The sequence below is a fragment of the Gambusia affinis genome, linkage group LG17 (genome assembly GCF_019740435.1).
Source record: "Gambusia affinis linkage group LG17, SWU_Gaff_1.0, whole genome shotgun sequence".
NCBI classification, from domain to species: domain Eukaryota; kingdom Metazoa; phylum Chordata; class Actinopteri; order Cyprinodontiformes; family Poeciliidae; genus Gambusia; species Gambusia affinis.
In genome coordinates this window covers 2,112,067-2,134,966 of record NC_057884.1, presented here as the reverse complement: position 1 = coordinate 2,134,966, position 22,900 = coordinate 2,112,067, and the positions used below count along the sequence as shown (strand labels likewise).

At 39.8% G+C, this 22,900-nt stretch overlaps 1 protein-coding gene across 1 annotated transcript in view; it reads right to left on the bottom strand.

Moving 5' to 3' along the window:
• Positions 1-466: 466 nt before the first annotated feature.
• The window catches only part of mef2ca (myocyte enhancer factor 2ca), a 33,944-nt gene continuing 11,510 nt past the window's right edge, over positions 467-22,900 (bottom strand). The window contains exons 3-11 of the mRNA XM_044144660.1: positions 20,273-20,453; positions 18,354-18,557; positions 9,061-9,204; positions 8,788-8,971; positions 7,361-7,405; positions 7,068-7,231; positions 5,650-5,761; positions 5,454-5,577; positions 467-5,361 (exon numbers count right to left, since the gene is read on the bottom strand). Coding sequence (XP_044000595.1) covers positions 5,013-5,361; positions 5,454-5,577; positions 5,650-5,761; positions 7,068-7,231; positions 7,361-7,405; positions 8,788-8,971; positions 9,061-9,204; positions 18,354-18,557; positions 20,273-20,326 — 1,380 coding nt within the window. The 5' untranslated portion in view covers positions 20,327-20,453 and the 3' untranslated portion in view covers positions 467-5,012. The remainder of the gene's footprint in view (positions 5,362-5,453; positions 5,578-5,649; positions 5,762-7,067; positions 7,232-7,360; positions 7,406-8,787; positions 8,972-9,060; positions 9,205-18,353; positions 18,558-20,272; positions 20,454-22,900) is intronic.

Sequence of the window (22,900 nt, the reverse complement as noted above, 5' to 3'; positions counted from 1 at the left end):
AAATAACCTTACTTCTAATAAACATAACTTACAATGTAATGTGGAATTCTTATTTTAAGGAGCCTCACATGCAGATTACAGTGAACACTGGTGAACACTGGCCTCAGCTGGCCCATGACGCCATCTGGTGTTCAGTACTTTTAATGCTCTCTAAATGTATCAGTCATTAAATATATCAGAGGAATCGTTTTTATGTGAAATCTTTCATCCCCTGGTTTTCATTAAAGTACATAAGAAGTTGAGAACTCTCAATTTGAAGCGGGAGTATTTCAGTTCCCTAAAGATCTGTAACGCAGCCAAACTGGTGACGTAATCTTTTCTGTTTCATCCTTTTACTCCACCCCACATCCATCACCTATTGATACCGATCACGTATCCGTCGCGATATATACTGTTGATGATTTATCGTCCAGTCCTACGTGTAAGTGTAGCTGCAGGGACAGAAAAACAAACCACATCAGACATGTGGAACAAAAACATGAGCATTTTTATTTTTCTGCAAAATACAAACACTACCACAGTTCTGAGTGAGGGAGCTCTGCGACAACCCATGTGCACTTGGTTGGTCGGTGAGTCAGGTGGCGACAAAAGGCCAGCTCATGCCGCTAACAACCTCTCAGTACATCCGGAAAGCCTGTGATGAGGGGAGAATGCAGGCCAAACTTTTACGTTTCTTTTGTTCATAAAAGATTCACCAACCTGGTCAGATAAAAAAAAAAAATAATTAAGTACAACTTTTTTTTTTAACAATTTAATCAGAGCTTTGTAGGTACCTGACAGAGGTCCAGACCGAAACTGGTTCCAGAAATAATACAAAGATTTGATTTGAAGTTTTTCACGCTGCTTAGCTTACATTCTCTCTTCCTTTTAAAGCCAGCCTTCTATTTTCATCTGCAATTAGCTGGCGCCACCTGGAGTCCAGGAATGAGCTCCCGACTTTTTTGTGTGTCTAACATCTTTTAGGTTTTAGACGACCATCCTGACTTATGGAGATGGAGGAGAGAAGTACCTCTCTGAATTTCTAAGAGAATTCAGGCGCAGAGCAGAAAAAGTGAAGAGTAGCTGAGGGGTCGAGCTCCAAATATACAGTTTTAAGCCAAAATATTCAAATTTGAACCCTCAGCCACTTCTGTCTTTTCAATCAATACACAGAAAGAAAAACAAAACACAGAACAAAAAAAAAAAAAAAAAACGGAAAGAAAAGCAAAAGGAAAACTCTAATAGGGATGATATTGTATGTCCAGTTGGAACAACCTCCATGTGTGGCTGGTGTCAGACCGGCTGAAACACGGCAACAGGGAAAATTATTGGTGTTTTATTTGGACTTGGAGAATTAATAAGTTTTAATTTCAAAAGCTAAACAGGAACTCATTCCTAAATCAGAGTCCCAACCTCCAGCAAGGCACCATAACTAATAAATAGAATATTAATAAATAAACCAGCTGATAAATCGGCTCCGATCTCCTTAACTTTGGGAGATCGGATGATATTTACATATGAAGTCGATTTTTATCTACCTCAGCAGAGATCCAAAAACACCAGCAGTGTCCTCTGCTGATGTTTGGCTGACAGACCCGCCCACCATGTCTGCACGTTTGCAGTTGACAATAGTCACCCAATTGTTGCCAACTTAGCGACATTCTTGCTGCATTTAGCAACTTTTCAGATAAAAAGATAGATAACGGCCAAAATGGGAATCGACGGGTCAGACTTCTTGAAGATAATACGGTGCACTGCTAGTCTGCTACATCTAGAAGCAGCTAAAATAGTTTCTCTGACTGAGGATGGGAATGTTCCGTTGGGTTTTTTTCATTGGATTTTGTTTTCCATGTTTGGTTTGGGAACCAACCCTGTAGTTACATTTACAGTTACAGTAGCTATTACTGAAACTGTACAGTAGTAATGGGACATTTCTGGACCAAATGACCTGAGTGAATGAAAAAGCCCAGTAAGGTGAGCAGCCAGGTCTGACACCAGCCGTCAAAACCTTGTGCTTCCTGTTGCGTGTGTATATGGAGACTTAGACCGTTCAATAAAACATCCCGTTTCTATAGTAACAAAGGAACCTTTAGTCTCTAAACACACCTGCAGGTTGGTGCAGTAAAGCATCTCTGTTCTGTATGTTATGGCTTTTTAGCTCCCCACTCTGACCCGTCACTGTGACGCCTGACTTCATGTGGACTGGACAGAAAACTGAAAACGAACCACAACAGAGGAAGTTACACAGCATGAACCCATTCAAACACACAGGAAACGGACTATTTAGAACTAACCTTAAATGACTGGATTATTTAGTGTCTGAAGACCAATTTGGATGACCATCTGAGTCATTTTGTGCTTTGGAAAGGGGTGGGTGACGTGGACTTAAAGTTTTAATACAATATTTTGTGATAAACAAAACTGAAAAGCACTATTTATCCCTTCTTTTTTAGGTAATTGCATGTAACTGCATTTAATCATATTTTCAAATTTATTGATACTCTCAATGAACAAACCGTGGAGAAAATTGTAAAACTAACAATGCCAACAATATGAACAGTTTTGGGAGGTTTTAAATATTATTAATTGAATAATTGATAATATTATTAATTCAGAATTAATAGTTATTAATTAACATTTAATTAATGTCAAATTCATGGCAATAAATTTATCATGATAAATGATCAACGATACGATAAATGCTCAGAATGTTTAGTGCTGTAGGAGACAACCATTTAACCATTCTACAAAACAAAGAGAAAAATATTTAATGTCTACTTTTGATAGAAACATTTTGCTTCTTGTTGGCTTTTCTTTGAAGACCAAAGCAGCCCACAAACATGTAGAGGAAACAAGCCTGACAGTTCTGCTGCTGTCAGAACCGTCAACTCTGCAAATAGAGAGGCTGCAACTTCTAAAGTGGCCTCTAGATGTCAGCACATTCAACTTAGCTTGGCTTTCTGTATTGTCCAGTTGTTTTTATTACTATTTAAGCCTTTACTGTCTCGTTAGCTTTGGTTTCAGCGTACACCCAGCAGTCAGTAGGGACTAGAGGAAACGTTGTGTGTTAACATTCTGTAGTGGTTCATTTTGTTAGCTTCCTGTCAGATCCAGCCCAAAGTGCTCCTGACGTTTTGACTATCCTGATATATATATATTTTTGTTTTTTGCCACCAGACTCAGAAAACTCATCAAAAACTGAGCATCTCAATCCCAAGTAGAATCAATAAAACATTTTTTTTCTAAGCAACCTGTTGCCTTGACTCCATTAGACCTCTCAGCAGCCATCTCAACACCTCCGCCTGTCCTCAACCTTTCCAATAACAGGACCAGCAGGCTCTTCCTGTGGTTACTGTTAGTGGAGAATCCCCCGCTCAGCACCTACCCTCCTCTTTAAGTCTTTTCCTACTTTTTTCAGCGGCTTCTTTGCCCTTTAACCTGTTCTCGTTTAATTGTGCGATACGTTTAGAAGCATTTATTTGTATGACAGCCGTGGAGCAAGAGCATCAGCTCGGATCCACGTTCAAACTCGCCAGTAGCTTCACTGTTCAGAGTACCAGACTTCTTCACTTTGACCTCTTCTTTAGCTTGCATACATGAGAAACTCACTTATAATCCCCACGCTACCTAAACACACACTGAAAACAAGCAGTAAATGTACACCGTCAAACCTCCTCGCGGAAGATGGCCTCAGGTGAAAGTCTCATCTATCAGCTTACATCAAAAAAATATATATATAAAATACAAACATTCTCAAGATTTACTCCTGTGTCAAAACATTCTTGTGAGAAAGTTTGAGCTTTGGGTCCAATAAAGGGAAGACATGATTAAAGTGAGCTTATTTTTACAAATAGGCAGAACAGAAAGAAAATTCAGGAGAAGGATAAACTACTGTTATATTTAGGGCTGAAACAATTAATCAGATTAATTGGATTAATCATGATTGATCGATTATTGAAATAATAGTCAACTAATCTACTAATTGATTAATTGTTAACTGGCTCTCAAACAGGCCAACTGCTGAAAGAAAGAAAAAACACTCAAGCAGGAACTAAACCAAACCCTGTATGAAGACATCTGCAACTTGGATTTAAGATAGAAAAATCTGATCTACCCAGAACATAACTGGCATTTTTAGCTTCACATGGTTCAAATTCTGCAAAAAAATAAAAATAAATAAAAAAATAAAATAAATCTCCTCTTAAGCACCTTTTGCTCTCCAAATGTTAATCAGCCGATGAGTCTGACACTGTAACGATGGAACAGTCTGAGCTTTCCACATGTTCATGTCAGATGTTTTATTTCAGCTGCAGATGAGTAATGATGCTCATGCATTTTAGGCTTAAAAAGTATATTTTCCTATAAAAAGTCATATAATTTTGTTCATTTGTATATTTTTCATGTATTTCCAACATTATATAAAATAAGCTGAAGTGGTAAAATAAAAGATTGGGCATTTTTTAAATCTGATTAATGGATTACTAGAATAGTCGTTAGCTGCAGCCGTAGTTAGACAATACCAAAATACACGTCTGGTCAGAGCAGGGACTAAACAAGAGGATGGAGCAGCTGCACATGTTCGCCCAGCTCAGCTAGCTGGTAGTGGCAGCATTATGCAGAGGCTCCTGGTGACTCTGGAGGAGCTGTGGAGATCCTCATATCAGCTGGGATCTGTCGATTATCGGCTGAAACTTTATGGACTATTGGCAAGAAGAAAGCTGTTATTGTGGTACACAAAAAGCTGCATAGGTGTATTTTACCAGATTTTGAATAAATTAATATTTCATATGATTTATGTTCAGAATGTTGTGACACACAGATAAAACTTGAGAGTTTTGTTCTTCAGGTGATGTGTGCTGATCCTGACCTCACATCGCAAAACCAGCCACCTCAACTACAGACCACCATTAAACATAAAGCACATGCATTCAGTACAAGGAGAATATGATAGTGATAATAATAATAATAATAATAATAATAACACTATATGGTAACTTTACTCCCCCCCGTTCCTGTGGAGATGCTTCCTCCCATTATGTGGCCCAGCCTTCTGATAGCCTCATCCGTTTTACTGACGGGCTGTGACGTTCCTCCTGACTGGGCAGCGGCTGCAGTAGGAAGCTATCGTTGCCGTGGTGATCCTCGCGCTCCTCGCTGCCTTCGTACGAGCTGCCACAGCTGGAGGCGCTGTCGCCAGGGGAACTGCCGGATTCGTGGGGCCCCCGGCCGGCGCCGAGGGCGTATCCGGCCGTGTTGACGCCTCCTCTGAGTCCGACCCCGCCCATGCCTAGGCTCCGGTCTCTGGGAGGAGAGGCCGGCTCGCACTTAATGTGGAGGTTGTTGTGAACGCCGACGTCCAGGCCGGAGTTCTGGCACAAGTTTCTGCAGGTAGAGGAGACGAAGTGATAATCGCTTTGGTTCTATGCGCGAAGCCACGGTTCGTCATCGGAATGGATCCGGTCGGGTTTTCTCACCCCATGTGTCCAAGCGCAGAGTGCTGGAGGTTCTGCAGCTGCTGCTGCTGCCAGCTCGCCACTGATCCCAGACCCGAGCCCCCGAACCCAGACAGGGAGGACAGGTCGCTGCCGAGGGAAAACTCTGAGGGAGGACAACACAATGTCAGGTTGACCTTTAACCTTTTACTTGTAACAGTGGCCTGCTTGTCCTCACCTGTGCTGTAGGAGGAGATGGCAGAGGGATAACCACCAATCCCAGAGGCAGCGATGGACACTGCAGGGGTGGACAGAGTCTGAGCTGTCTGTGAGTGATTTATTCTCTGGTTCTGAAAATAAGAGAGAAGTTTGACGATTAGAAATACTAAACAAAGACTGAATCATATTAGGTGATCTTGGTCATCTGTGAAGTTATGATACTGTTATCACTAAGACATATCAAGGTTTCCCTCATATCAGTAAACCCTGATTTCATACCACTGCAGGCAGTATATAAAATACAACCTGCAGTGGTATTTCATGTACCACTGCAGGTTGGAATATGAATTTGTGTGTGTCTATTTTAAAATGATCACTTCACTTTTTACATGCAAGTTTTTGTTGCATTTACAAAATAACTGCATGTCCCGGAGTCAAGAGCTATAATACTTTATTTTGAACAGTGATGCCCAAACCTTTTGCCTCGTGTGCCAAAACTGCCAAGTTGAAAGTACTTAAAGGCCACAAAAGAAACTTAATTAATAGCACAAAAATCCTATTGCAATTTAACTTTTTTAAATCTAAACCTGCAATATTACAACAAAAATCCAAAACATGCAATGTTGTTTAATTTTTGTTTATCTTTAAATCTTTACAGAATCTGAAAAGCTGTCAGCCTGTGTTCAGCAGAGTCTGTTTCTGAGTCGAGTTTAATAAAGCTCAGCCCAAGTCTGCTCCAAAAACCAGGTTCACAAAACAGAAATAATTTTGGTGACACCTAATATTTTTCATTCTGTAAAGATTTTAAGTGCCATTAAAAAATAAATAAACAAATTTAAAGTGTCCATGAGCTGAGTGGCCAAATTTCTACCACTGACAGGCTGGCAAATGGCCCCTGAGCCGCAGTTTGGACATCCCAGAGTTGCAACTAATTAAAAATGTACTTCATATAAAACAAACACTAAGTGACTGTGTTTGCTGATTATGTTGGTGTGATAACCTAAGAGCCATTAAAGCTTTGATTTAATCAAATAATATTTAAGTGTTTGTCTGTTTGCTGCAGTGATTACTGCTGGACGTTATGATGACCCATTTTAATGCCGGGTCGTTTTTGGGCTGAACTGAAGTAGAATGAATTATTGATCATTTGAAAAATATATTCTACCATTATTCTACCTTTAATGATATTGATTCAGGGTAATAAGTGATGAATTGATTTTCTTAGCTGTAAGGGTAAATAGACTTGGTGGTAGAAAGACAGTTTAATGGTATTTAATGCTGCACTTATGTTGAAATATTAGTCATTAGCTCATTGGTTTTATCAAACTGCTGCGTTGGTTGATACTCAACTGATTATTAACATCTTTCCTCTAAGAATCTAAATATTCTCTGGACAGAAGAAGAAAACCAGGTGAGACAGTGAAGTGTGATAAAAACCGTTGGCATGATGGAGCACTTGTTGGAGGGCGGCATCAGTGTGCGGAGGTCAGGCTTGTGGCTCATGCCCAGGTGAGGAGGACTCTTGTCCTGCATGTTCTTAGAGACGCCGGCCGGGGACATGAGGCCGGGGGAACTGCAGTGGGAGCTGAAGTTGCCATTTCCTGTCAGAGATCATGAAGTTTGAATATTACAGTTAAACGCAAAATGCAGGAGAGCAGATAGGTCTCAGAAGGAGGATGGTTTGGGCCACTTGCAATTTGTGGATTTGAGGAATGGGAAGGCAGCCTTACCCACGCTGGAGACCACAGTGTTGGGAAGGTCAGAAGCCATCAGCCCTGCAGGGAGATGGAGACATGCAGTCACTGACCCAAGTCAACCACTAGGTTAGGCTTCTGGAGTTCAGGCTGAGCTGATAATGGTCTCAATATGTTTATCTTAATTCAAAGTTTTCATCCCAGTTTTTCTCAGTAGTGGTTAAACTGTTAATAGATTCATGTAAATTGGACTTTAGAAGGACTGGATCATGGGGGAAAAACATGACTCATAATTCATACCCAGTTTTGCCAAACAACTCAAAACCTCTCCTATTCTTTAGGAGTTTTTATCCCACTCTGACGGCTTTACGCCACACACATGCTTTGCCGTGGCAACCAATTTACAACTGCTCCATTCGCTGGCAGAGCAGCGATCACGTTTATAAGTGTATAAGGGTTCAACCACAAGAAACACAAACAACAGAACATAAAAATTCCAACAGAACATTCGGCCAGTTACAGTTTTATGTTTTCAGGAATTATTTATTTTCACAATTATTAATAAATGGTTGCTTGAACACCAGCTGTGGTTGATTAGTCATAGAGACTGATGATCTGTTAGACCAGGGGTGGCCAACCCTGGTCCTTGAGAGCCGGTGTCCTGCAACTCTTAGATGTCTCCCTGATCCAACACACCTGAATCCAAGAGCTGAAACACCTCCCAAGTGCAGTCAGGTTCTCCAGAGTCCTGCTAATGACCTCATTATTTGACTCAGGTGTGTTGAAGTAGAGATACATCTAAGAGTTGCAGGACACCGGCTCTCGGGTGTAGGTGTGTGGGTCGCCTTATTGTTTAAATTTCCAGAACCGAAACACACCAAACTGTGCAGCACAGATACATGTTAAGATTGTCAAAGTCAAGCTAGCATAGCTAACCAATTCTTTGCTATTGTAATTTAAATTTTAACTTTTTTCTGACCTATAATGTAGGTCAGAAAATGACCTTGATATCTAACTGTTGTAGTGCAGACAATTAATATCAAAACATTGTATCCCTTTTTTACATTCTTTGTGTGATTGTGTTATTTTCCCGACCACCAATGTTCTTGACTCAGTGCATAGCAATGACATGTGTGTCTCATCACAGTCACCTGTCCATTAATATACATCAATGAAATTTGGTCCCAGGGTTCTGCGCTATGGGGCCACTGGCCCCTGGTTTGCTCTAGCCCAGAACTGCTCACGGTTATAATATGCTAATAGCCTTTGGCCTCAGCCCCTCTTGGATTAGCCATCTCACTATCTCGTAACCCGCTAATCTGGGTTTACACTGAATGAAGATACCAAGAATGTAATCTACTGTAGGTGAGATGTTAATTTCTCACAAACCCAGCTTTTAAAATGTTCATCAAACCCCTTCATGGAAAACGTCTAGCCTAAAGCTAAAGTCAGTATAAACACACCTGCATTCCCAGTGCTACAGGGTCGTTGGGGGGACATAGTGTTTCTCTGCAAGGATGAGTGTGAGATGGGCAGCAAGTTGTGATTACCCACAGCGCCCCCTATGGCCTGGTGAGAGTACAGAAGCCCGCTGGGATTGCTGCCTGGGAGGGTCACCCCCATGTCGTAGCCAGAGGGAGGCAGACCCTGTTGGAGCAAAGCCAGAAAGTGTTTCAGAACCTTCATGAAACGAGACCATACACTTGCTATGCAAAAGAAAGAAGATGTAGACGTACACAGATTCTCTGCCGGTTGATCATCAGATCGATGTCTTCGTTGAGTTTGCAGTACTTGTCGTCTAACTCTGGGCTCTGGCCAGCAGAGTCGTCAGCTTCAATGTCGGGGCTTTCACAGCCGTTTAAACCCTTCTTCCGTAGAGTCTGTTGAGAAACACAAGACAAGAGGGGATTAGTCGACTGGTGCTTCTAAACCATGCTTAAACCAAAATAACCATGGTTATTATAAAAATGATGTACAGTTTTATATTGTTGTTATAAAAATGCTATCAAAAAAGACCTTTAAAAAATGTGACTTTGAAATTTATCTTTCTGAAATTGGGCTTCTGTCTCTTTAAAAACTCCTGGTCTTTCTGAAACTCCCCCTTTAAAATGACTATTGCAGTGCTGACCACATGAGGGCGCTGTCTGAGCAGATACTGTCACCAGTGAGGCTTAGGTTGCAACAAAAGTTGTCAGCGGTGAACTCCAACCTGATGAACTGTTTTCATGGTAGAAGGAGTCACTCTTCATTTTTACATGAACAGAAGACGTGTTCTGATGAGGATGGTCCACTGAGCGGACCACATGTCAGTGGTGTGAAACATCTGTTCAGATAAGGATCAGGTGGTGATGGGTGTGTGTGTGTGTGTGTGTGTGCAGTATGCAGTTTGGCTCGCGGTGGCCTGCTTCAGCACTTCACACCCCATCACTCGAGCCTGTCAGCAGAAGGACACTGCAGGCTCACCCAGCGGTTGGGCCAATCACAGCGTCCGACTCATCTATCTGAGTCCACCTGTTTCCCTTTACAGAGAGAGGGTGGAGTGTGGTGAGGCAGCTCCCACCAATACAAGTGTGGCTGGCGGAGGGATGGCCGTAGAAGGCTATTTTTTGCCCCAGAGTGTGTGGGAGCTTCTTGTTACTCCCACAGACACACGCACACCCACGTACACGCCCACACACACACACACACCAAGTAAAACCAAACACAACACAACACCCTTAGCTTGTTTTTTGAAGAAAACTAAACTTCAGTGAGTCATTCAGATGGAGGGTGGAGCTAAAGCTCAAACTTCCCTTCCAGATGGATTTTTGGGTGTTATATACTAGAAGTATCTATTAGAGGTCCAAGGCAAAGTTTTAAAAGTATTAATGGGATAACTAAGAATTCCCATTTTGTGGTTTTCACAAATAAAGTGAAGGTTTTCCAAATGATAAACTGTGATTTTAAAGGGCAGAAAAATCTTATGATCAGTTTGTTTTAAATTCTGAACTAAATACCCCCCAAATACAACCCGCCACAAAAATACCTCAAATATCAACTAACAGTCTTGAGTCCAGTGGTTTGAGTATTTTAGATTGAATACTTTTAATTATGTAAAATCAAATTAAACAGGAGCTGGTAGCCTTCCACCAGTATGAAGACTTACTTTGTCTACTTCTACGCAAAGTTTTTTTTGGGAGGTGTGGGGGTTATACAATATGAGAATGCATTAAAAGATGAAAATAAAAACATGAATCAATTCCCTTTTTAAACAAGTAAAGAAACTGTTTTATTGCCTAAAATGCAATAACAGAATGTCTGTAGTGAATGCTTGATCATTCGATGCGTCTGCAGCTAAAACAATCCTTCTAACATCAACATGTGAAAAGTTCAGGCCTTTCTGCTGGACTTAGCATCTGTACAGCGTTGGGCTGATCTGGTGATTCATTTTTGGTTTGACCGATTCATAATTGGACAGCAAAAGGTGCTTGATAGAAGATTTGGTTTACAGAAGCTAAAACTATGCCACTGGAGGAGTTCTGGGTAGAACATATTTACAGACAAACACGTCTTTATTATAAATCTTAAATGAAAAATGTATTTTTGTACTATTTTGGCTCAATTACTGCTTGGAGCATATTGTTGTTTGAGCAAATGGCCTTTTGTTTGAGTCTGTATCCTCCATTTAACAATTAACCCATTACTAAATTAGTTGACAATTATTTCCATAATTGATTCATAATGATTAATCAAATTAATTGTTTCAGCCTTAATATACGTGTGTTGGGGGATGTGTGTGTGTGTGTGTGTGTGTGTGTGTGTGTGTGTGTGTGTGTGTGTGTATCTCTGTCTTGATATGAAATAACATACAGCCAATAGGAAAGAGCATGATGGTGCCTTTACCTTATGTAATGGAAGTTTTGTCATATTTAAAGAAACCATCATAATGCCATCTAATGGATGCATTTCTAGATAAAATTGGATTTCGGACAAGATGAAAAACTTTACAAATGAGCAACTTTATGAGGAAAACTACAAGCCTTTTTGTATGTTAATGGGTAAATGTGTGAGGAACAGTAGATCAGAAAATCTCAGAGGACAAACACCAGAGCAGCCACCATCACCTCCTACACCCATTCAAACCTCCATCTTTTTGCTTTTCCATTGATTCCGCCTTCTCTTTCTAGTCTCTCTCGCGTCCCAGCGCTCTGCCTTTTCGTGGGTGGTCTCCCACTCCTCCACCACCACTTCCACACCAGATGATCCTCCGGATGCATGTGTCTTTCTGTGTCTGCTGTGATGGAGACGGCGCTCTCCGGGCCGTGACGTTCGGCTTTTACAGCATCCCACAGCTACCAAAATTAGAGCTACTTTATTTGGATACCTAATAAATAGAATTGCTTTGTTTTATGGCATCATATTTTCCTAGTAAGTTGCAAAAAACAACATTTTTATTGAAAGAATTCTAAACTTAGCCACCACCTACCGGCAGGAAGAAAGAGAAAAATCCACAGGTGTTGTAAGGAACAACCATCAGTCTATTTCCAGTTCAATGAGCGATTCACTTGGTTTGAGTTGGCACACTTGTGCAAACAAACCAGGATAAAAAGGAAAAGTTGGGTTTTCCTTTTTTGAAAGTCTTTCTGAAAGTTTCTGAAAGTTTCTGAAAGGCGGAAACAGTTTCAACGTCCAGCTTTTAAACATCAACTTTTCATTTCTAAATGTTCATAGAGATCCAATTGTTGATGTTATTAGTTAAGTCACTTTATACTTTTATGATGACCTGTTGCTGCATGCCATGCCAGTGTACGCCCACTCGTCCTGCTGAGCTGCTATAAACTGTGCAAGTCCCAAAGGGAAAAAGGAAGGATGGAAGCAGAGGAAGCTGTGGCAAAATAAAACTTAGCCTGAAGTTGCCTCTCTTTCTTTTCCTATTCTTCCTATTGCCTACACATTAAATAAGACACACACACACACAGACAAAAAAAAAACCACTCAGTCATTCACAGCAAACCACAGTCACCCACACTTGCAGGCCGTCATGGCTATTCTTAGCCGTGTTCTGGGTTATTTTTAGACCGCTGCCGGTTTCCAGTCATTTAGCAGGGAGGGATCTCAGCCAACACAAAGGAACTGGAAGGTCCTGCGAGCGTCAGTTTCATCTGTTTCTAATCTGAAAACAGCATGGTGTTGAGCACACACACACACACACATTGATGAGGCAGAGCTCGCCCCAGCAGAAGAAGGTTAACAGAGTTACAGCGAGGAATGCAGAACTCCTCTGGTTTAAAAATAGCAACAAGGTTCCCAGACTAAACGAATACAAAACAATACGCTGATAGTTATCTGGCCCGCAGCCTGTTCATACACACACACACACATACACACACACGCACACAGACAGGCGCATGCCAAGAAGCCACATGAGGGCAGAAAAAGATGACCAAAACAAAGGAGCTTCTCTTTTACTGAATTCCTGTCTAGCTGGGTTTTGATCGGTGCGGAGGCCCAGAAACAACACTCCAACCTCTCAAAAACAGCTTCTCCTTTTCCAGCCTTTAAAATGACTTCGAAATGAGTTTGAAATCTGCTTTGTTGCCCAAAAAGGGGTCTTTGATCGTTCTTACATGGTTCTGTAGTTCAAAAATGGAGATTTTTTAACAGCAAACTTGAACAGAAGGCAATGACCAGATCACTCATTATACTTATAGAGTATAGAGTATACTTTATAGAGTTTCATACACTTTGGTGTATTATATTTTATGTTAGGGATGCTATTAATGTTGCTGGCATGGTCAATAACTGATATGAACAGATTTATTTATTTCACTACTTTTTCTACATCTTAAAACATCTCCGATCACACCACTGCTTCTTTGCTTCACTGAAACGCTCCACGATGCTGCTCTGCATCACCATCACTGTCACATGACCAAATATCACATGACCAACTTACTCCCCTCCCCTCAAGAAACAAATATGGTAAAAATAAAAAAATCTGGTACACACAGTGGACACCAAGCTGTAACTGCAGACAGTAATATCTGCAGTCTTCCTTATCTCTTTGGAGTCCGGTCAGTCAGCACCAAGGAAAATAAATGCAGCTTCTGGATTGGCTGCCTTGCAGCTGACAGTGTGTCAAATAGCAAGCAGATATTTCAGCTTCTCATGCAGCATTTTCTTTCAAATATTTTAGGTTTGCTCTACGGAAAAATCCTCTACTAAGCTGTATATGTAAAAAATAAAAATAAAAATTGAGAATCAAATATCATTTAAATCCACATCACATCATGCCTTTGTCTGTCACATGAAATTGCATTAAAAATAGCTTGAAGTTTTTTTTATGTTCAGTATCTTTTTGTAACCATCTGTAAGACAGAACTACACAATTATTATCACTTTATCATCTTCAGCGACAAAACAGAGTCATTACAACAGCTGTCATGTTTTTTTCCTCGTGTGTGTCAGGTCACTATGTGTGTGCTGTGGAGTCCAGAACTCCTCAGGAGCATATACACACACACACACGCGCACATACGCACACGTCTCCATGTGTTTCTTGTTTGCTGGTAGCTTTTGATACTCGGCCAGCTCACACCGCTTAAGTTTGTTGATCTCTGATTAGATGATGGGAGGGATAAAGGTCACCGAGAGGCATGCGTAACCTTGAAGGTTGAGGTAGCAGCGCCTGCCTCAACATGGTGCAGGGCTGGCTGAGCCAAGGTTGCTCCTGCTGTGCTGAACATGCATGTTGGAGCTCCACTTAGCTGGTGGGATATTACAGGACTGGTTCATCGTGCTGGGAGGTGGACGTGAGCCTCTGAGGTGTGATGAGACCTCACAAAGGCTGCTTTCAGAAACATACCAAAGAAACCTTCCACCGCCAGTTGTCCTCTGTGTTCAGGACAGAAAACATGTGGCTACATCTAGCGTTCTAACTGGCTGCCACGCTAAAACTTTGTCAAACTGGTTGTAAAAAGTTAAAAAGGGCAAAATTTCAAATGATTTTGACCTTCATTTAACTTGGCAGTTCCTCTGAGGTCAGTGATCTCTTTTATAAAGAAGACCTGGCCAAAACACCAGCCATACACACCAAAACATTATAAGACATTTATGACAATAAAGACTAAAACAGAATGACAGCTGCTCAATCAATATGACTTCTCAAGAAATAATAAAGATGTTCCTACGTTGTACTTTGTGTAGTGGCAGCCTGGTCAAACTATGTATGCTACAGAGCATAGGTGATGATCAGGTGTCTCAATGAGAGTGAGGCCAAGATCAACACAGAAAATGACAATTAAACTGGTTTGAGACAAAGGAGGAGGCAGCCAAGGAGCAGAGAGGAAGAAAACAGAGCATGGAGGTCAAAGGTGATGCAGGAGGAGTGAGAGCAGTGTGTGGCATAAATAATCCAGCCTCTGTGGATGTTCTGCAGAGATGAAGAGGCTGCCTGTGCAGATTACCGTAATGAGCTAAACAGGATTGCCGTGGATTACCGAGGATTTCGGCACGTGTAAGCCGGCCTCTGACAGGGCGACCATGTGGACAGGGAAGCTCAGGTAAATACTGTATGTACTGTACATGAAGCTGGTGCTGGTTGACACTTAAGACATACGGAGTTATTCGGGAAATATTCCTGAAAGTAATATCCTAACTTGCGATGAAGGTTGTGGAAATGTGTCAGGGTCTGCAGGGTATTCAGAGAAGTCTCAGAAACACAAATAATCATAGCAAATAAATGAAAAATGAAAAAAAGAAAAGATGGTATGACGACCCTTGTTTCATGGAAATTAAAATGACCAGAGGAAAGCTTCCCTCTAATTTAAAGATTTTATTTATATTACAGAAAACATTGGAGTTTTTTCGTCCAATTTCGAATGTGATTTTTTTTAAGGAAATAAACAATCTAATCAGCTGCCACTAGGAGACTTTGTTGGTTTGGGAGTACTCTGTTTTCCTGTCTGAAATCCTTTATTGTTGCACTCAACAGAAGCGTTTTGATCAGTCTTTCATAGTTATATTTGCAGTGAGTATTTTCTTCACCATCACTGTGAGCCTTTGCTCCAGACATAAGTTGTTTTGTTGCTGCCTCTGACAGACTTTTTTCCAGGACTGCTCTGTATTTAGCGCCATCCCTCTTCCTGTCAGCATTCAAAACAAAAAACAAGAACTCCTTCTTCCACATGTTCACTGTGTCGTCTACCAGGTTTTGGGCAAACTGGAAGCAGGCTTTCTTTTGACACAACAGTTGTCTTCTGAAGGTCAGATTTATGGAGCATATATATGAAACAGCTTCTTCCACCTGAGTTCTGGATTTTTGCAGCTCCTCCAGAGTTCCAGCAGGTTGCTTAACTGATTATTGCTCTAAGCTTCAGATATTAACTTATAACCTAATCTCCTTTAAACTTTACTCCCACCTGGTTTCTGAACACAATTTATTAACATATGAATTGTGCTTTTTTGTTGTTGAGTAAAATCCCAATAATTTTTTTGAGATATTTTGTGGTGCTATTGTGATAATGATAAAGAATATCATAAGAAAAATACTTAGTTATAAGCAATGAATAGTCCTGCAGAATGGTAACTGCATGGCACAGCATTAGTAGCGCCATAACCATAAATATTGTTCATCAAAAATATTTTCGTTTAGGCTTCTTCATTTACTCAAAAAGTGTGATTCATGTCACTAAACCAAAATGCTCTCAGTAACTGCAATTAATGATACTGTTGAATTTAGTGATATTTATTGATGCTCTTGTGGAACAAAAAGTGGAGAAAATAGCAGAAGTTACATTTTCTGATCATACTGTCATTTTTTTATTTATTTAATATCACTAAGTGAAATTTACAATGGCAACGATAAATCAAAATTCTTACCATGATAAGAAATGTTTCACCATAAATGATATCAGATAATTACCCAACCCTTGTTCCAACGTAACAAAACGTTCACAATTTCATAAGGCATCGTGTGTGTGAAATTAGAACTGGTTTGCTTGTAGGTAAAAGAAAGAAAAAACATTAAGTCAGTGTTTCTGCTGGTGATAGCAGCAGCTCAGTGTTGCAGCTCTTGGTGTTCAGAAAATAGTAAATAGAATAGATGCTACATTTGAGTATTGATTAGTAGCTTTAGATAATCGTACTGTCAGCTGTTAGGTTCAGGTGGTTTGCAGCCTCTGCATCAGAATCCTGTCTGGACCTAAACGTCACTGGGAGTCACACTTGAGCTAATATCCCCAGGTTGGGTGTGTGTGTTTACATGTGTGTGTCAGGGCATATGCTTGTGATTGAGCCCTGTTAACACTGTTACATAAGCCCTTCGTCCAGTACATACTGTATCACTGAGTCCTGGTGCGGCAACGTCACTAACATTCACCAATGCAAACAAGTTAAAGAGACTAAAAACCTTCACCGAACAGAGAAATTAGCACAATAACACACTCAGACTTGAACTCACAGACGTTTTCTGACACGACACTAAAAAAACATCCATATGCAGCCGCAATTGCAAACAGCCTCAACGATCACCGATCCTCAGATTTTGAACATGAACATCTGTCACAAAAATGTATGTAATGACAAATCAAGAAACAGACTGTAAGCAGGGCTACAACATCAGCCGTTCTGGATCAAGTTGTAGCCCTGCTTCTGCAGATCTGACAATCACACAGAGTGTACTGTAGTCACTTGAAACACCAGCAGTCCTGGATTTTTGTAAAAAAAAAAAAAAAAAATCTGTTGCATGAGAGAAGCAACTTGTGCACCACAAAGACAAAACCATTTAAAGTTCTCTAGCAGTTTATTGGTAATAAATGTATAATCAAATACTGCATATGGTATCTTTGTCTGCATTGATACAGACTCCCTCAGGTCGGCATGCTGAACGCTTGGAGAGCCTGATCTGGCAGGAATATTGGGCCTGTTTTCTGATTAATTTAGCTAATATTCATTTGGCCTCATAGAATGTTCTGTAAGCCCTGACCTTTCAGGCCAAGAGGGTCACAAGTTTATTTTGTATAAAAAAAGTTGTTCCTTACACTAAAACAATCTGAAATGAATCCCAAACATTGTGGACTTCCCCACTACATCCACCAGTGAATGCCACAGCAACAACATCTTAATCACCACATCAACACAGCAGAGGAGAAAACAAGACGGTTACGCATGGACAATACAACTTACTTTGCTTGTAACATGGTAAAATTCACAAGCTTCAACCTAGTGCATGTGTATTCCTTTATGTTTGAACACAGAATAAAAGTACTGTCAGGAACTGTAAGGAACATTTTAATTCTGTACCTGACAACAAAACCTTGTTTTGTTTCTCCATAAATTACTGAACAGCATCTAAAGATCAGGGAAGGAAATACGAGTATTCATGTGTTGTACTAATAAACAATAAGCCCTCAAAGTCCAAAAGGAGAATTAAACAACAAGACACAAAAACAGAGAAAGCTGTTCATCAGATTCTTTCAGATATTAATTTCAGATCATCAAAAAACTGAAATGAATGTGGCTTTCATGTCATTTTCTGTCAGGTGTTCTCTCTGTTGTGACTTGCGGGTGGTAAAAGGAAACCAGGCTGTCCGTATGCTATTGCTAAGCTGCATAAGCAAGGATGATGTTGCTGAAGATGGACAATAAGAGCATAGTTCCAATTTTTTAAAAACATCTCAAGGATCATGGGAAAAAAAAAAAAAATTAATGTTGGATCAAAAATAAATTGTACTTGCGCTGAGCAGAAGGATCCTGTGAGGACACAGGCTATGAAACCTTCAAAACAAAAATTAAAACATGCATCTCCTACATTACTAATTTGATCACTTGGTAAATGGGAGAGTGTATTTTTTATCATCATCATCATCATAAATACAACAAAAGAAACTGCTGAAATCCTAATCCTATACCTTACAGTTTTTCCTTTAAAGACATGTGAACCTCAGTAGATAATGTTCCATCATATGTTAAAAGATATTCTCTACCCATCCCCATTTCACATTATCAGTGTGCGTGCGTGTGTGTGTGTGTGTGTGTATCGTTTCCTCACATCCACAATGTCCGAGTTGGTCCTACTCTCATGTGGCTCGTTGTACTCGGTGTATTTGAGCAGAACCTTGTCCATGTCGGTGCTGGCGTACTGGAACAGCTTGTTGGTGCTGTTGAAGATGATGAGAGCGATCTCACAGTCACACAGGACGCTCAGCTCGTAGGCTTTCTTCATCAGGCCAAACTTGCGCTTTGTAAATGTCACCTAAGAGCAAGAGGAAAGTGAGGACCAGTCTTATACACGAGAGTTACATTTTTGATAAAAGTAGCCACTTGGCTTTTTTCCTTTTCTTTTTTTATTATTCTGACACTTTAGTGAGGAAGGTAAAGCCAATGTTTGGTTTACTTGGTTTGTTTTAAATGCAGCTAAGAAATAATTTTACTCCGCATCGCTTGGAGTTGTTGCCTCTGATTTAGCCTTATTATGATTAGAGGTTAAAATAGGTTCTTAGTTTCCCCTGATTACAAGTCAGATAGTTGAGCAGGTCAAATCATGGCATGTTATTTTTCAACAGTCACTGAGCAGTCCTGAAAGGTTTTTACACTTTTACAATGAAAGAGAGACTGTATCGACTGCAGAGGTTTACTGTGATCTGCGAGGTGTGCTGTTTTCAGATAGCCATCCAAATTTGGGGAAGTTCCACTTTGTCATAGTATGTACCACATGAAACAGTGTAGCTTTAGTCACAATCCAGAAAATATATTTCCCATCATTCCAAGAGGCAACTCAGGAGTGACAGAGCGCACCGTGTCGTCCACAGAGCTGACGTGTGTTTCTGTGTGATGGAGCTGCCAAAGATCCCGTCGTTCACATGGACACAAGAGCTGTAACTTTTGTTGCAAAATGAGAGTTCATCTATTTAACTGATTCAGGATGAAAATGTAATCTGAAAACTGCAGCAGTCTGCACAGTTTTTTTTTTAAAGTGTCCTGCTGCTTTATTATTTTTACTGTATTAAATGGAATATAATTTTATATTTTGTGTAATTTTCTTCAGGTTGATTCAAAAAATTAGCTCTTGAAATTGAAGGTTAATTTTCTAAGCCGCAGAAAATTAATTGGTAGGGCTGCGCTGATATAAAAATTTGGGCAGATATTGATATTAAAATATTAATATTGCAGTCATGGCAGTATTTATAAATATTGTTTTTTATCATTTATTTTTTCATGTAATTACTTGACTAACTGTCAGAGCAATCAGTAGATTACTCAAAATAATTTGCAACAGCCCTAAACAGGCTGGTGAGTTTTTTTTATTTAAATTATTATTCCTTCAAAAAATAGCCCGACTGTAAGCTGCTGCAGCACTATGCGCTGTGCTGGATGCCCCATCACACAGTCCAGGGAAGAACTGTGAGGGTAGATCCTGCCTGGTGTGGATCAGGAAGCACATGTGCTTGCACTTCCTGTCAAAACAGGAAGAGAAAAAACGTTCCCTCAAACACAACTTGTGTGTGTGTGTTTGGGTGTGGGTGTGTGTGGGTGTGCGTGCGTGTGGGTGTGCACTCTGCTGCATGTTCACTTGTGTGTAATAATGAACTCATGCAACAGTCCTATTGACAACAGGGCCTCATTACTCAGAAGTCATGTTGCATTGAGCCAGCTGGTGCATCACAATCAGGATCAGACCCAGTGAGTGCTTGTGAACATCACATGACAGTGAGTCTGTGGATGATGGGATGCTACTTTGTTTCAACTTTAAAAGCATTACTTCCATCAGTTGGTGAAATTTGTAAATTTACTTTTGGATAGTAACAACTGAACTGAGATTAAGCACAATCACAATCATATAAACGTGACATCCTTTCAGCTCTCAGCTTCTAGTTAAAACACTGAGACATCCAGTCTGCACAGTTCTAACTGTGAAACTTGGACTGATTTTGACTGAAAATTTCTGTTGACCTTCTGTTTGTTGCTTACATGTCTGTTCCTTTCATCCATTATTCGTGCAATCTGAATCTTTTTCCTCCCCATCGTTGCGATTTTCCCACTTATGCTTCTTCTTTTCTTTCACAAACGTTGCTTCTTAATGCCTCCTTCAATCCACTTCCAGCTCCTCAAATGGTTTTTTCTTCTCAGTCTCAAATTTGCTGGCTGGAACCTGCAGAGAAACATCCAGAAACACACAGTCAGTTTCACATTAAAACAATTCAGATTTCAATGAGACGAAATCAAATGGTAATGAAAAGCATTGTCTTTATTATCAAATTCAAAAAATATATGAAAGTTGCTGGATGACATGGCTGAAAAACTCATCAGGATAAAAGTGTTTCATATCAGTTGATGTGGATAGCTGTTTATATCAATAATTATTGATTAGTTTCCTGTTTTAAATATCCGAAATACTACAAAACCGGTGACTGCACATGTTACTTATCATCTTGTTGCTAGGTAGCCAAAGAGTGACTGAGTAAGTTGATGCCACCACCCTAGCTTAGCTTAGCAATGAGGCATTGAGCAGCTAAAGCCTTCCCTCTGCCTACTTCCCCCACAATGCTGTGCGGTTCTGGATCAGAGTTCAGTGAATATTCTATCAAATAAATTACATATTAATATTGATCACGTGTTTATTGTAATATATTTTGTTATTGAATTATTGTCCATGTGTGAAAGCTTTAGGCAATAAACAAGAGTTTAAAAAGAAGATTTTTTTTCTTCCTACACACAACAGACAACAAACATACAAATAATAAAGTGATTTTTATAGTCTAAAACTCAGACAGACATGTGTAGACGTTGCACCTAATTATAAAAATGGGTTCTGTATGTACTAAATTTAACTGCTGTGCACGCACAGACAGGCAGCATGCCGTCTGTCTGCGTGTTACTGTGTCTGTATCCCCCCAGACACGCCCATCACCAGCTTCCTCAGGGGGGTTCTCTGTGCTCAGGAGGAAGTGAAACAGGCGGCCATGTCAGAATGCAAATCACAGATTGTGGAGTTCAGATCTGCTGTAAGCTGCACCATCGCATCTGCAGCTTTTGAAAAGCAAAACTAGAAGGCAGAATGTTTTTCCAAACCACCGAGCAGCTCAGCTGAACTCAAACTACCTGTTTGTTTTCACGATCTTTACTATTGTTATGATTTAATATTAATCAACATGAATACGTTAAACAGTCAGTAAAGAAAACAGAAAAACATACACATCATTTACAAATGTTATACGAATAGGTTAATATTAGTTGGAAATTCTAAAAATAAACACAAAACAATTACTGGTTCCACCACGTTAATTTAAAGAATGAATCCATTATGTTTGTTTAAAAGCCCCGGTTTAAACAATTTTCTAAAAATGTCTAAAGATGTGATGTTTCCCACTTCTACTGGTACTGTAGGATGAGAGTGTGATGCTGGGACTCACTAAAGAAACTATTTCTAAATTATATTTAATCATCCCTTTACTTGCTGCTCTTGTGGTTTATTTCCTTTCAGCAGAGTAATGCTGAAAGGAAATATATATACACTTATTTATTTTGCGAAAAGGAAATATATAACATCCCAATAGATGGAGTTAGAGCCAAACTGAATTTCTGCTTCGATTTTGAAAGCACTTCTCACTCTGTGCCTCTGCAACTTACTTTGCGTTAGCAGCATAATGCATGAGCGGAAATATCTAAATTGTCATGCAAAGTGTGCAGTAGTTGTATGAAAACATACGAGTGATGTATGGAATTTCTTCTCCACATTCTTCAGTCAGTGTTTGTCTAATAAGGGTGTTATTGCGTTACTGTAAACACAGATGCCGGCTTAGAGCCGCTCGTCTCCATTTTCACACCTCCGACCACCAAGAGCCACATTACGGACTTGGATCAGAAGAGACCCAAACTCCACAGAGGATTGTTATGTAATGGAAACTGTTAAGGAGCTCTGTTTTATTGTTGCAGCTTTTCTGTTTGCCAACAGACATGCTTTGCTCGGAACTCTAAAGGGGCAGTATTATGTTTTCCAGGCACAGAATGCCATTTTATAGCACAGTCAAGTAGCTATGTTAACTTTGGTTGTTATTAAAATGCTGTATATATCAAATATGACTTTTTATAGTATTTAAAAGGGTTAAATCAATGTTAGAAGAACTACTCTAGTCTACAAGCTTAAAATAAATCTGTGATTATTCCTATGTCAAGACGATATACTTGTATTGGGCTAAAGTAAACAGAGATATCAAAACCATACTATCTGGTCAGATTCCAGACATGACTTGGTTTGCAGTTTCACAGTAAATTCAGAATACATCTCAGTTCAACTTAAGGGTTTTATGTACTCATTATTTATTTATAAATTAGTAGGTTGAAGTAATCTTTCCTTTGAAGAATTGAAAGCTTCTTTTTCTTTGTGCAACCAAGCTTTCAAAATCTATGCGATGTATAGATTTGAAGTGAAGGTTACATTTTATTACAGTGCCTTGCAAATGTACAAAAACTTTTTCAATATATTGTTGTGCAGCAACCATAAACAATAGATGTTAGTATGCTTTTATTTAATAGACCAACACAAAAACTGAAAACTTGTTAGATGGAATGAAGATTCTACATGGTTCTCAAAGTTAT